The sequence below is a fragment of the Molossus molossus genome, unplaced genomic scaffold (assembly GCF_014108415.1).
Source record: "Molossus molossus isolate mMolMol1 unplaced genomic scaffold, mMolMol1.p scaffold_m16_p_2, whole genome shotgun sequence".
NCBI classification, from domain to species: domain Eukaryota; kingdom Metazoa; phylum Chordata; class Mammalia; order Chiroptera; family Molossidae; genus Molossus; species Molossus molossus.
The window spans coordinates 139,867,550-139,882,775 of record NW_023425355.1 but is presented as its reverse complement, the minus strand read 5'-3'; the positions used below and the strand labels follow the sequence as shown (position 1 = coordinate 139,882,775).

General features: G+C 36.4%; 1 protein-coding gene and 1 long non-coding RNA gene across 6 annotated transcripts in view; one reads left to right on the top strand and one right to left on the bottom strand.

The window, feature by feature from the left end:
• Nucleotides 1-15,226, top strand: part of GLRA2 (glycine receptor alpha 2) — a 207,436-nt gene that overhangs the window by 42,337 nt on the left and 149,873 nt on the right. For 2 of the 4 annotated variants that reach the window (XM_036270878.1, XM_036270876.1), the window contains 2 exons: nucleotides 1,975-2,042; nucleotides 10,215-10,438. In XM_036270878.1, coding sequence (XP_036126771.1) covers nucleotides 1,975-2,042; nucleotides 10,215-10,438 — 292 coding nt within the window. Of the gene's footprint in view, nucleotides 1-1,974; nucleotides 2,043-2,137; nucleotides 2,206-10,214; nucleotides 10,439-15,226 lie in introns of all 4 variants that reach the window. The other 2 variants (XM_036270879.1, XM_036270877.1) reach the window with 2 other exon arrangements.
• Nucleotides 1-15,226, bottom strand: part of LOC118635882 — a 115,790-nt gene that overhangs the window by 70,692 nt on the left and 29,872 nt on the right. The gene's annotated exons all lie outside the window — the stretch shown is intronic.

Genomic DNA, 15,226 nt, shown 5'->3' with positions numbered 1-15,226 from the left:
AACCATGGAGAACTCATCTTGGCAGATGCTGAAATAAGAGGGAAGGGGATAAACTATAAGACCTGGAGGCTGAAAAAAAAATTTTTGTAATATGGTGGTGCCTGTGATTCCACGTCTGCAAACTTTTTTTTTTTCCTAAAGAAACATATTTTTTTGGCCCGGCTGAGGTGGCTCTGTGGATGATTGAGTGTTGTCCCATGAACTGAGAGGTCCTGGTTTGATTCCTGGTCAGGGCACATGCCCAGGTTATGGGCTTGATCCCCAGTAAAGAGCATGCAGGAGGTGGCCAATCAATGTTCTATCTCTCATCGATGTTTCTCTCTCTCTAAAAAAAAAAAAATTAATAAAAACATATTTTTAAAAAAGAAACATTTTTTAATTGGAAAAAATAGTTATGCTAAAAAGAAAAACAGCTTAACACATCTCTTTTACCAAAACGCCTTACTCCTTCTTTTGTCCATGCCTGGAGAGTAAAATTAACTGTTTAGCCCAAGTTTCCTTTCCTCATTTTGAGAATCCAAAATGGACCTGTAGAGTTTAAAGGCATGGTGCTCACCCAGCCGGTGTAGCCCACTGGTTGAGCATTGACCCATACACCAAGAGGTCTCCAGTTCAATTCCTGGTCAGGGTACATGCCCAGGTTGTGGGCCTGATCCCCAGTAGGGGGCATGCAGGAGGCAGCCAATCGATGTTCTCTCTCATAGATGTTTATATCTCTCTCTCTCCCTCTCCCTTCCTCTCTCTAAAATCAATAAAGAAAAATAAAATAAAAGGCATGGTGCTCAACTGCCACCACAGCTGTGTTTCACTACAAGCCTTTGAGGGAGGCCTCAAGACGAACTCTTCAATTCAGATCTTACTACCTAATTAGGTACAGACAGCCAACTGAGTGTAGCTTGCATCAGGTTACTGAGCCTCTTTTGAGTGAAGACAGACAACTTCCACCAGGAAATATGGTTCATGGCAATATGTTCTTATCTCAGAAAGCATCAGGGGGAAACTCCATGTGGGCAATAAACATATTCCTCAGCAAAATATGAAGCTGAAGATCATCAGAGAGTGATTTATCTATTGTCAAAGAGCAAAGAATCTATGTCCATACCCTTCTGAACACACCTGATCTCATCTGATCCCTGAAGCTAAGCAGAGTCTGGCCAGGTTAGTGCTTGGATGAAACCCAAAGGGCAAGAGAAAAGAGCTAGTCCCTGGGTCTCTGAAGAAAAAATAGGCTCTTTGTTCAAAGCACATCTAGCATTAATAAATCCTTGTGGGAAGGGGGGTGTCAATGGGGAAAAAGGAGGGACATTTGTGACAAAAATAAATTAAATAAATAAATAAATAAACAAACCCTTGCTTTACATTGCATTTACTGAGGCAACAATCTGGACATGAACTGACATCTCTGTGCCTTTTTTTTTTTTCCCTAAAATGAGCTAAATTTTCTTCGTTTTTGTGTTTCTGTACATCACTTTTTGTTGCGGGAGATTTTAAGGATTATAAAAAAATTGGGTAAATTCAGAGGCATCAAGAAAATCAAACTAGACCTACTGATTTAAAGGGTGTCGTGTGAAAGGAGGTGAATCCTGACCCATGCACAGTTCAAACTGCAGCTCCATTTAAACCCATCGCCCAGACTTTCTTTATCACCAAGGGGTGCCCACTATTGACATCTCCAGTATTGTTGAGTTTAAGGTCATAAAAATTCACCTACCCAAAAGGCTAATTTGATAGCAACTCTGACAATGAATTCAGTTTAATGGTCTTCAGCTTATATTTTCCAAGTCCAAAATTCATCAGAGCAAGTTATCATTGCTTAACTGTCATTATTTGAAATGCTAGTGGAAAAACATTTTTTTTTTTTGCAATCTCACCATCATTTTAATTTTGTTTCCATCTCTAGTCATTTGCGCAGATGTTGATGAAGCTGTATTTTTGCTTCAATGTCTATTGCAATATTCTTATTGCGTTCTGCAGGTCCTCCAGTAAACGTTACTTGCAATATTTTTATCAACAGTTTTGGATCAGTCACAGAAACCACCATGGTAAGTGCTACAATGCCACTGGCAAGAGAAAAACTTGACTTGATTATGCCATGAACACAACCTGTCAAATTTTCTATTTATTGTTCAACTTGCAGGGCCTCCTGTAAATGTTACCTGCAACATATTTATCAACAGCTTTGGGTCAGTAGCAGAAACTACAATGGTGAGTGGGACTGAACATTGAAGCCATGGTGTGAAGGAATGGGATATGGGACTGAAGAGCACCATTGTATATTTGTGGGACATTTACTGAGTGCCAATTTCCAAGTTCACTCACCTCTAGAAAGCAAGCATTTATACTCTTTCACTTTAGAAAGTCATTAGTCAAGTGTTTATTACTTAAAATTCAGTAATCTTTTATTCATCATGCCAAAGAAATTTTGGAAACACTTGATGTTTAGTTAGATGTAGGTAAAATTATCAGTAATAAGCATGGTGGATAGTTAAGGATATTTAAATATTTGCATCTCCAATATTTCAGAAATATAAGTTTCAAAATTTGGTAAATAATTTTACAGCTATTTTTTTCATATAATGTAAGTTTTAACAAACTAAAGGCTCATATATGCAACATTTAAGATATATCCTAAGAGGCTGACTTTACAATAAACACACCCATGTGCACCACACACACACACACACACACACACACACACACACAATTTTGTTGGCAACAGAAGGTAGTCCTGAGTCTACAGCAATTATATTACATAAATGGCTTTTTCAAAAAGAATAACAAACATAAAACTATTAAAAGCTCATCATAATGTACATTCAAACATGTTTCATATACATGAAAAAGATTTTAGATACTACAAAATTCACCAGACTTCTTTTAGATATCATGGTTATAGTGTTGCCTTGACACAGCTTATTCAACCAGTAGCCTTATAGTGCTAGGCTATAGTGTGGAGATTGCATTTTGAGTGAAATATTTTCTTGGTCCCCATACAATTTATTTTATGTCCTAAGTCAATTGGCTGGTTCTAATTTTCATGACTATGTAAAGCATACAACCACATTATTGGATGAGATAAAAATAAAACACAGTTGAGCTTGACCAAGTACTATGATGGCTGATGTACTAGAAATACTCAAGAAATAAAGTGAGCATAATGCCACTGAGATGTAAAAAAGTAGTGTTCCCTTGTTTTTATGAATTTTCTTTTTCAGGCTACTAGGACCATGTCTAACAAATTATTGTACTTTTCAGTATCCTTGATGCTAGAAAGAATAATTTCTTTTCCCATTTCTTTTCACTGGGAAAATTAGGTAAAATCAACCCCACTAATATTACTCTGGCACAGCACTGTCCAGAAATGAGAATTATGAGCTTTGACAGGATGTAGTACATAAATAATTTTACCCAAGTAAGATAGTTTTAATAGGGTTATTAAATGACTCATAAGAAAAGGTGAACATGGAAAGAATAATGAAACCCTGAGCTTGGCATTCAGTTTCTGTCTCTCCTCTCTTGGTTTTATCCTGATAAATCTTCCAGCAGCCCAAATCACTGTCACCAGCTTCACACAATGGCATTCAATGACAATATTTGCACGACCTAATGCTAATTGCATTCATTAGTCTCCTAAGTTGCTTTGATTAAATCTCCTCATTGCATTTTACCCTCAATCAGAAATGTAAATGTTCACCTTTTCGATGTTCATTAATGCAAGAAAAAGCTTAATATTTAAGGATATGAAAATGGAAACTACAGATACCCTTGTTTTCCTGTGTCTTTAACAGCTACTGTACATGTTCAATAAATTGGCTGCTTCGGTGCTTTCTGGTCACTTATTACAGTGTTGTTTGTCACATTTCCTCTGAGAAAATTCAGAAATCATTGCTCAAGTGTAGTATCAATGGCCTGCCTATTCTGCTATATGAGATACATTGAATTGCATGGTCAGAAGAGTGATGTGTATTATGCTTCTATTTTATTTCTTAGCTTTTGATGTAATGACAAACTCTATTTGGTTTTTAAAAAGTCACTTTATTTTATTTCATATGGTTTTTGTATGAAGCTAAAAAAATATTTTTTGAAACTCTATCATGCTTAAATCAAGAATAAATCCTCGTGCCATGTAAGGTAGGGACTGGCAAAATTATTATTTTTTCTGTAAAAGGTCATTTCATAAATATTTAAGACTTTGAGGGCCAGACAGTCTCTGTCACAACTCAATTCTGCCCTTTTGGAATGAAAGCAGTCATAAACAATAGTAAGCAAATAGGTGTGGCTGTACTCCACAATTTTTACTTACAAAAACAGGCTGTGGCCAAATTTGGCCCATAGAGGTCATAGTTTGTCAATCCTGGATCTAAGGCATCAATATTTAAATATTCAGATGCTCATAAGAATGTGTGAATTGCTCCACCTTGAAAGGGTCTTATCTTCCCACATCCCTAAGGCCCTGCCTGGGAATATACCTGATGTTTCTACAGTGTCATCACAACTTGAGCTTCCTTTATCAAAACCCTGAGATTCTACCATGCATGAATTTACCCACACTTTCATAAAATTCAACTTAAATAAATTGGTCAAAAATGTTAAACAGAACCAGATTCTTCCCTGAATTGTCTTTAATTGGAGTGAGAACATCAGACCCTTAGTTTCAAGCACAGTAATGGATGTGATCAATGAGGACACTGATTAGTGTTATTTGGGGGGACAAATTTTCTGGAATAAATTTTTACAAGAATAAATTGTTATAAGAATACCTCAGGCCCTGGCTGGTTTGGCTCAGCAGTTAGAGCATCAGCCTGCGGTCCAGAGAGACCTGGGTTTGGTTCCCGCTAAGGGCATGTACCTCGGTTGCAGTTTGTCGCCGGCCCTGGTTGGTTGTGTGGGTGGCAGCCACTCGATGTGTCCCTTTCACATCGATGCTTCTCTCTCTCTCTCTCTCTTCCTCTCTCTCTATCTGAACAAAATATCGAAAAATGTCCTCCCGTGAGGATTAAAAAAAAAGAAAACCTCACAATTTTGAGTTTCTAAACATGATTTTCCTGTCTCCCATGTGCCACTCTTACCCCACAACCCTGATAGCACTATTGTCAGATTAAGTTTAGGTGTTTGTTTCTAAATAAGAAGCAATGATTGTTTTTTTAAAAACTTGATATGACTTTCTTTTGGTGCTATCCAGTCTTATCTCTTATGTTTGATGAAATTCCATAATATGTTTGATGGAATGCCAAATAATTGTTGATACTACCTGCCCACAAAGTATAGGCTTGCTTACAGACCCAATATGACCTCTAACTCACTCCTCTGATATTTTAGAGTTGAAGATGCGTGTTCACAGAGCAACATATTTGTGTTATTATAAGGAATATTTTATGGATAATTATGATGACATACATTATTCCAAAATACAATTTTTTTTTTCATTAAGAGCCACAATAATCTGTTGATGGCCATTGCTAATTGACCCTGTGTTAAAAGTATTCAGTAGAACATGTGTGTGTGTGTGTGTGTGTGTGTGTGTGTGTGTGGTTCCAAAAGACAAGTAAGGGATGTATAATGAGACAGGTTATATATTGGTTTTGGAATGTCAGTTTACCATTTTCTTTTCTTTCTTTCTTCCTTTTCTTTAGCTGCTGATGGCAAGTGAATTTACAGGATGGGGAATGTATTTGCAAACCCCTCTTTCCTGATTTAAAGGCATTGTTTGGGAATATTAATAATGTCAGTAAAGGTCAAAAGTATTTTCATGCCATTTGCATGCAACTCTCTCCAGGGATAGGCCATCAGAAAATGAAAAAAGAGATAGTCTCAAAGCTTCAGAATGACTATCTGGAAGGATGTGGGTAGATAGAGTGTGATTTGGACCTATGGGTGCTAGAACACTACTCAACGCCACAGCATCGAATCCTGACACCCTTCTCATTTAACAGATTTGGGGAAGGGGAGGAGCAAGAGCTGAAAGTGTGCAAAATGTGTCCACTCAGAGAGTAACTTCAGAATATGATCTTGGCTCCCCAAAACTCTGCCCCAGAGGATAAATTTCACATGCTCTGCTGATTACTCCTGCAGGGTAAAGAGTTGTTTTATCTCCGATTTAAAATCATGTTCCTGGGGAACTGGATAAGACATAGACAGCTCCTTATAAGAACTCATGCTGTGTTGTAACTGCTGAAATGACACTATGAGCTCCCTTTCATTCTAAAGCTGTATAGGCAATTCATAAGGAGATGCTAACTTATCAGGAATAGCAGGTAACTAAGTTTCTTATTTCTGAGTTTTTAAAGGAAGAACTAAGAATCTACCACAAGCCTGGCATTTTGTTAAATTGAGATACAAGGTGACCTTAGTCTCTAAATTGCCAATACAATGTTAAAGCCTACATTCATCATAAAGTAACTACTGCCCCCTAATTTTAAATTCAAGGCTAACTTCCTATATCAAGGCCAGCACAGACTCAAGATGATGAAAACTGTATCGTTGTGCAGCCAGTGGTTAAAACCAAAGTGCCACCTAGGCACTATGGGGAATCTACAAAGCATACCCATGCCTTAGATAACACCATAATATAATTGGATTAAATATATGCATTAAAAGAGTAACTGATGTTTAATAAGAATATGCATAAGGCAGAGTGGCACCCTCTATGTACAAATGCCAGACTAAATATAATAGTATCAAAATAATTCAATTTAAGAAAACAATCTTCATGGCATAGGTATCATATTAGAAATTACCAGAAAAAGTGAAATTTTAGAAATTCTCAATTTTATAAGAAACAACAGTATGGAATATAGGATGGAATATTTGTATTACCTGTGTTAAGGTAATATTTGTATTACCTGTGTTAAGAATATAATAGATATGATAAGACTTATACATAGCTTTTGCAAAAATAAGATGTGTATGCATTTATACATACACACGTGTGTGTGTGTGTGTGTGTGTGTGTGTGTATTTTAATTTAAATGTTTCCATTACCTACCTCAATATCCAGACAGTCAATCATAGAAAAACAAATTTTAATGCAAGGAAATATTTATTTGAAGTAGAATATGTCTCTAGAGAGAGATGACAATGTAAAAGAAAATTCAGAGTGCATTTAATCATGTCTCTCAATATTTGCCTCCCTTTTAATATTTCATTAAACCTAGAAGCAAAAATAAAGACAAAGAAAGACTACAGAACAATATAACTATCTCCTGTGGCTTGAAATATCATGAGAGAATAAACCTAGCTCTAAATAAACAGAGATGATGCACAGACAAATCATACATGGCAAATGTCTACCTTACATTTACAATGATAGAAAACTGAAAATATTACAGAGCCACAACCCCAGAAAACCTTTTCTTTGGCTATCTACTTCTCTAAATCCTTGAGTGTCCTTTTATATTCTACAGGTTCTAAGCATTGCTATTTATTTTAGAATAGTGTACGTCATCATAAACAAAATTATGGAACATTTTAATTACTATATATTATAAAGAACAAACATTTCCAAAAGATCCAATAAAGGATTTATTTCACATCATTCCTATAATTGTGGCATAAAATACATTTTCTCACTTATCTTTGTTTATAAATAGAAGGATTAATTTATTTTAAAGTAACTGTTAGACATTTTATGGTTTTACTGTGACATAATAGATTTAGCGATCTTTTTAAAGTTCTAATACTGAGAGAATATATTTTATTATTTTCTCCATATATAAAATTTAAAACAAAACAAAACAAAACAAAACCAGGAAACACTGAAGAATATTGTGGAAAAGACTTTTTAAAAAGATGTACATTATCTGTGAAAATTTATATTGAAAATTTTTAAAGGTCAATGTTTTCATATTGTATGTAATTAATGTAATATTCTCTAGAGTCATTCACTGTGCATCTTTACATCATCCTCAGGTTCCAGGGAGGGAGGATTTCAAGGACTTCTCTTGGTGATTTTGCTGCCCCATACTCTCTATCTGGCTTCTTATGTTCTCTCCCATCCTATGATTACTTCCTGGAGGTCCCTTGTGGGCCTCCCCAAGACCTAAAATATTTAACTCATTCACTTCTGTTATTTCCAGCTGTCATTATGTTCCCGTACTTAGAGTTTCTCTACTTCCAGAACTGGTTAAGGGGTGAGATCATCTTCTCTCCTGCTTCCCACTGAAACAAGCTCATAGACCCCATGCCAAAAAAAAAAAATTGTTATGGATAACTGGTTCGCACGTGAAGGGAAATAAAAGGGGTAGATGTCAAACACTAGAGAAGCTTCATTTTTCTCTCAGGAAACCTTAAAAGATCTCACAGTGGATGTATCTAGTGCATACTTATATTGAATTATTACATTTTCAATAGCCCCCTTTTTGATTTTCCACAAATCACACTTTCCACTCTTTATTTATACAAAACTCCAAAGCTCCAGTAACTCCTATTGCCAATGAAGCATAGACCTGGTCACCTCTTTCTAGTTACAATCTTCTGGTCCCTTTGGACAATTCTAAAATATGTGATAAAAACTTTGAGATTCTGCCATTCCTTTGGTTCAATCATTGGCAAGGGTGGGGTGCATACACAGTGAACACATAGGATGAGTTGAAGATATGGCTGGGCCCACAACAGTATTCTCTTAGGAATGAACATTTGCTGTGCAGGACTAGTATAATCTCAAATAAAAGTCAGCTGATAAAATTTTCCAAGTCAGAAATTCCTTAGTTTGTACAATTGAGAAACATAAGGTTATTTAAAAAAAATATTTCAGCCTTTCCCCATGAGCTGGGTTTTGATGACTAATTTTTAGAAGTTAGTAACTATTTGGTTATTAGCATTCTTTAGGCTGACTACATTGGGCACTCATTCTTAAAACTGCCACCTTCAAAATACTCTATCAGCCTGATATCTGGATGGCTGTATTTGAAAAGAAGTCATAGGAATTTGGATAGTTTAGTAATAGGTAGAAGGAACTGAATTGAAACTCTTTTCTATACTGCCTGATCTTTATAACTTAATCATTTTTTTCTTTTGGCCCTAAGAGTAATTAATCAAAACTGACCATCCTGAGGTGGTCACACTATTATACCTGGTAGACCCAATTTTGCCTGGGACTGAATGTGTGAATTTGGGGGCTTAAACTGGGATATTCTCAGGAAAACTAGGACAAGTTGGTCACTACTAGAAGAATGTGAACAATGCTCAAAAGCCCAGGTACCAAAGATATAAAAATAGAGCAAATGAGAGTAAAAAAGGTAAAGGAAAGAAAGTAAGAAGGAATGAGTGTATATCACACTAAATGGTCACAAGTGGCAGGAATGGACAACTATTAGCTCTAAATCATTGTCCCACTTGACTAACGAATACTATTGAAACCTCTACCAGGGTCCACTCTATCAAGCAAAGAAATAGTTTCCATGAACCTAAAGATCTTTGAGTAGAAGTCTCCAGGAGAGCAGTCACTGCTCCAAGCTGATTCATTAGCACAGAAGGTACATTCCCAGACCAAGTGGGAATAACAGGGTATACCTGAGGCTCCCACAGGGAGGAACACCTTTGTCAGAAGGTGCTCAGGTGAGAAGAGCATGAAAATTATCTGTTTTGAGGAAACATCAAGTTGGCTACTGTAGATACAACCCATTCACAGAAATGATAAAATATTTAAGAATTTCAAACATAAGTGGTTCTGAGGAAATTATCTTGTCAACATGAAGCATCTTAATAAATATTTATGTTGATGAATTAAAAAAAATATTGCCCCATCATGTAAGAGTTTTATAATAAGATTTTCACTACCAAAAGCACAGAGTGGCTTTGCTTCTACCCATAGCATCTGAGCAGAATAAGGAAAGAGATCATGTCATTTCTGATTTGGAAAATAAATCAGTTTCATTTGACAATCTGCAATTACAGACTGACTTCTGTATTCATTGTTACATTTTTTTCTGTAGCAAAATCAGTTTGAGTTGATATTATTTCCTCCCAGAATGAATAATTTAAACATAAAAAATTCAACCAAGACAACCTGCTTTAACTGGGTTTTCTTACTTTGTTCCCTCTGTTCCTACTCCTAATAGAACTAAGTGGTTTATTTTTGACCAAAGTATACACAGCCTGCTTTACTCAGAAACCAACACTGCACCAAATCAGGGAGAAGAGTGAGGGAGAAATGTAGATGGACCTCGTATGCTAGAATAGGCAATAAGTAACTCCTTTCCATGGCGTTTCTGTAGGATTACCGAGTGAACATTTTTCTGAGACAACAGTGGAATGATTCACGGTTGGCATATAGCGAGTACCCTGATGATTCCCTAGACTTGGACCCATCAATGCTGGACTCTATTTGGAAACCAGATTTGTTCTTTGCCAATGAGAAGGGTGCCAACTTCCACGATGTCACCACCGACAACAAATTGCTTCGGATTTCAAAAAATGGCAAAGTGCTTTACAGTATCAGGTAAGCTTCCTTTGACTACATCTGTTCACTTCCCCATTTTTCTCCTGGTCTAGAGCTGCCTAAGTCAAAATGGCAAGATGTGTGTGACTATTTGACTCTAATGGTCTTTTGTTTATCCTTTGAAACTTAAAGTTGGTGAGAGTACCAAAGGTTCTTATGGTCTCAGAAGTGTGCCTCTCTACAAATATATATGTATATTTGATAGGATGGTGAATGGTGATGGTATTGTGTAATAATCTGTACAAATGTGTTATTGATTGATTCAGTAAAGGAAGTAGAGGCCCTTTACTTTGATTACAATTGAACATAATGTAAAAGTCTCATTTCAAATAATTCTATCATTCTATAATATTTAACCCTCCTCCAACACACACACACACAGAAATTCAACTGCTCACTATGGTCACTGACAGCATACTTTGGGCTGGGTGTGTGTAAAACTGGTTCTAATCCCAGCTCTGCTTCTAACTAAACATGTAAACTTGATTTCTGAACTTTTCTTGGGCTTGAGTTTGACATAGACAATTCCTAAGATCCATTTTAGCCTTTATATTTGAATATAATCTCCAGAATCTTTATCCAGGCTCAAAATAATCTCTTTTGTGAATTCTAGTAACAGTTTCTCTGTGAATCTGTAAAGTTCTTATTTCTTCCTGCCTCAGATTTTGGCTATTTCTATACATAAATAAAGCACAAGAACATGGATTTTTGGAATACAACAAATCTAAAATCAAACCCAAGCTTTGCCACTTACTAAGTAACATAACCTATTACCCTCAGGTACCTTAACAGTAAAATGGGAAACACCATATTTATTTCTGAGTATTCTTGTGAGCCTGGATGATATAGAGCAACTATTCTTTTATAAAGGGCCAGACAGTAAGTATTTTAGCTTTGCAGGCCAGACTGTCTCAGCTCTGTCACAACTACTCAACTGCGCCATTGTAGCACAAAAGCAGCCATAGACAATACTCAAACAATTGGGTGTTGCTGCATTTTAATAAAACTTCATGTACAAAAACAAGTGGTGGACTAGATTTGACCCTTTGGCCATAATTTGCTGATCCCTAATAAAAATACTTGCCACCACCCTGGATGATGTGGCTCAGTTGATTGAGCATTGTCTTGTGCTCTGAGAGGTCACCTGTTCAATTCCTGGTCAGGACACGTGCCCAGGCTGTGGGTTCAATCCCCAGTTGGGTGTATATGAGAGGTAACCGATAGATGTTTCTCTCTCCAATCGATGTTTCAGTCTCTCTCTCCCTTCCTTTCTCTCTAAAAATCAATAAAAAACATATTTAAAAAAATACTTGCCACAATACATGACACAGAGGATGTGTGTGATCAATAACTAAAATGATGGCTGTCTGTATTTTAAAGTTAACATCCTTTCTATTTAGTAAGCTCTTTATAGCCAATATATTTGGATTTCACATCTTCTGTAACCCCTCCCAAAGGCCCTAGATAATATATTGTATGTTAGAGATATTTAATAAATTGAATAAATATTTATATTTTAAAGATCTTTTATAAAATTCTTCCTTTTTCTCCAATATTATTACCACCAAAAAGTGGACAGCTAGTGTCCGTGAATAATTTTTACATGTCGACAGACTTACCACCATTAAAACCTCATTTCACAACTCTATATACAATTTAGGTCTGTACTGTATATTCCATTCTTAACCTAGTAATTTCACAGCTTGCTGATGGCTGACAGCCCCAATGTCTTGTGGAACAAAAAAAAGGCTACTTATTTGTAAAAGTAGCAAAGCCATTGCTTACTCAAAGAATCAGGAAATTCCCTTATTTTAAATAACTTTATTTTTATTTTTATAAACATTTTTAAGGAAACAGAATATTTCACATGGCGATTCATTTTGTGTAAGATGCAGTATTGAGACAACCTAAGTTGATGTGACCTGATGAAATGGGACATATGTAGAGCGTGGTAAAGGGAAGAAGGGTTATAAAAAGCAGCACAGGGCATCAGCTGTTCCAGCTAACCCTTTGGGCTTTGGGTGGCATTTGCTCTAGTAAATACCTGGCATCTTGCACTGCTGAAATAAAACCAGTGATTTTTGTTCTTTTGTTCCATGAAGGCCTTTCTATTCTAGATCCAAGAAGAATATGATGTTCCCCCGACCTAGATCCAGAGGCAATTTTTCTATCTCTGCTTCCAACTGTAGCATATTACAGGCTCTAAAATACCCTAACAATTGTTTTGGATAGAGTGAAGTTTGTCCTGTGGCAGGCTGGTTTAGCTTTTCCTTCACTTTTGGTATACCATGAGATTAGAGGAAAAGATCCTTGGGGTAGGAGAACTGGGCATGTCCTTTTAGAGAAACACAGCTCTTGGCAGATTTGAACTGATGGGATCTAATTATTTGTCTGGAAAGGTTTTCAGTGAGCTAGACACTGTGCTGGGCCTAGAGATCCAGAGTTGAGTAAGATGTGGTACCTATCCTGGAAGGGCTCCAGTCTAATAAGGCAGGCAGACAAGATAAATTAAAAAATAGGAATAAACAGAAAACAAAGAAAAGAAAAGTGTCTCTAACTTTACAAATGAATTATTTTACTCAAATTTTGTTAGAATTTGGGTGTTAGCACCCACTCTCCTATTTACTTGAGCCACTGGACTTAATGTAACTAGAGGGCATAGTGTGATTAGTGCTAATATATGCCCAGGTGCATATGCCCAGGTCCAACCCAAGTTTGAGGCTAAAGGGGCTATAGTTTCTGGTGTCTTAAAGGTACTGGAAAGTCCCTGCTGATATTCCATTAGGAAGGACTTTCCCTCTTCTGTTAGGTTTACAATGCATATATCCCTGGGAGAGAAAATCCACTGGCCTAAATTCACACTAAGCTATAAAGAGCTGCTATGAAAATATTTCTGATAGTAGGTTTGATGTACATGCAGAACAGTGAGAACAAGCATGCTGGATGCCCGAGAGGAGAAATCACATAGGACGAAGAGAATTAAGACAGATACAAGGAAGGGATACAGCAGAAGTACCAAAGATAAACTCATGTAAATTCATGAGTTGCCTCCATCCTACACATTTAAATAATTTCTTGAAAATTGGTCCATATTAAAAAATTCTGTGGTGATATTTTATATTTGCATATTCCTGAAACCTAAAGCAAATGTATGTCACCATTTCATCCGGGAACAATTCCTTGCTTGCTTAGCTTTGAAGGAGCAGACGTAGTATTAACTCTGCATGGAAATCAGGATTTCATGACCAAACAAAACACAAAGAGACCTGTGCAGACCATTGACTTCATAACAAACAAAAATACACATCACAAGATTTAATATATTTTCTTCAAAGGGCAGGGGTTTAAACAAAAGATGGGACAATAGACCAGAACTCTGTAACTGTCCTACACATTCAAATTTGGGGTACCTTAGTAAAATTCAAACAAATCTTTCAAAAAGGAACCAAAGATCTTAGCTCAATTACAAGGTTTCTATCCAGTGAAGCAGCATAGTCTTTGTTGATGAAAAAGTATCAAATCTATTTCTGTCCATTACTCTTCTGTTTTCTCCTTTAATAGTCACTTTCCTAATATGTTTCATCTTACTCTATGTATTTTTTAAGTTTTTGTTGACACATCCCATTTAGTATACATCATCCATGACCAAAGTATAAACACGGACGCATACTCTGCTTTGTACACCTTCCTTGGAGACAAGTGCTAAATTCATGCTACTTAAAAACGCCCAAATCCATAGTGGAATAATGAGCTGAACTTTGAGTTGTGTACATATTATTGCTCAAACAATATTTGTTAAACTGAATATAATACATTGCAGTAGATATCAATGCATCATGGCACATGGTATGCAATATGAAAGAAGAAGAAAAAAAAAGAGGGAAGGTGAGCATTTTTGTAAAGAAGCAGCTTGTTTCATGTGTCCACAATGTGTTTGGAAATATTTGTATTCTCCTTTACTTCCCATTGCTTCTAAGAATTTTCTGCCACACTTCTGACTTTTGCAGAAGCATAAGATTTTTTTAAGTTGAGGGTTTTACCTTGCAGAATATCTAATCTAACACCCTTGTTTTACCAATGAGGAAGTGACTTCTTTCAGAAGTTAGGAGAACTAAAGTAATGGAGCCTATAAATAGCAAAGCTAAGACAAGAAGCGAAGTTCTTTATTTTTTTTATTATTAATTTATTTTTGCTACAGATGATTCTCCTTTTATCCCCATTGACACCCTCCTCCCCATCCCCCCCACCTTGTCCCCAGCTTTGTTGTCCCTGTCCATCGGTTATGAATACATGCATATAAGTTCTGTACTTTATCTTTCTCTCCCACCTCCTCTTCTGAGAGTTGTCAGTCTGTACCCTACTTCCACGTCTCTGAGTCTACCCTGTTACTCAGACTGTTATGTTCATTATATTCCACAAGTAAGTGAGATCATGTGATATTTGTCTCTCTCTGCTTGGCTTGTTTCACTTAGGATAATACTCTCCAGGCCCTTCCATGTTGTCCAAAAGGAAAATAAATCTTTCTTTCTTACAGCTGCATAGTACTCCATTGTGTATATGTACCACTGCATTTTTATCCATTCATCTGCTGATGGACACTTGGGCTGTTTCCAGATCTTAGCTATTGTAAATAGTGCTGCTATGAATGTGGGGGTACATATATTTTTCTGATTGATGTTTCAGACTTCTTAGTGTATATTTCTAGAAGTGGGATCACTAAGTCAAATGGCAATTCAATTTTTAATTTTTTGAGGTAACATCATATTGTTTTCCATAGCAGCTGCACCA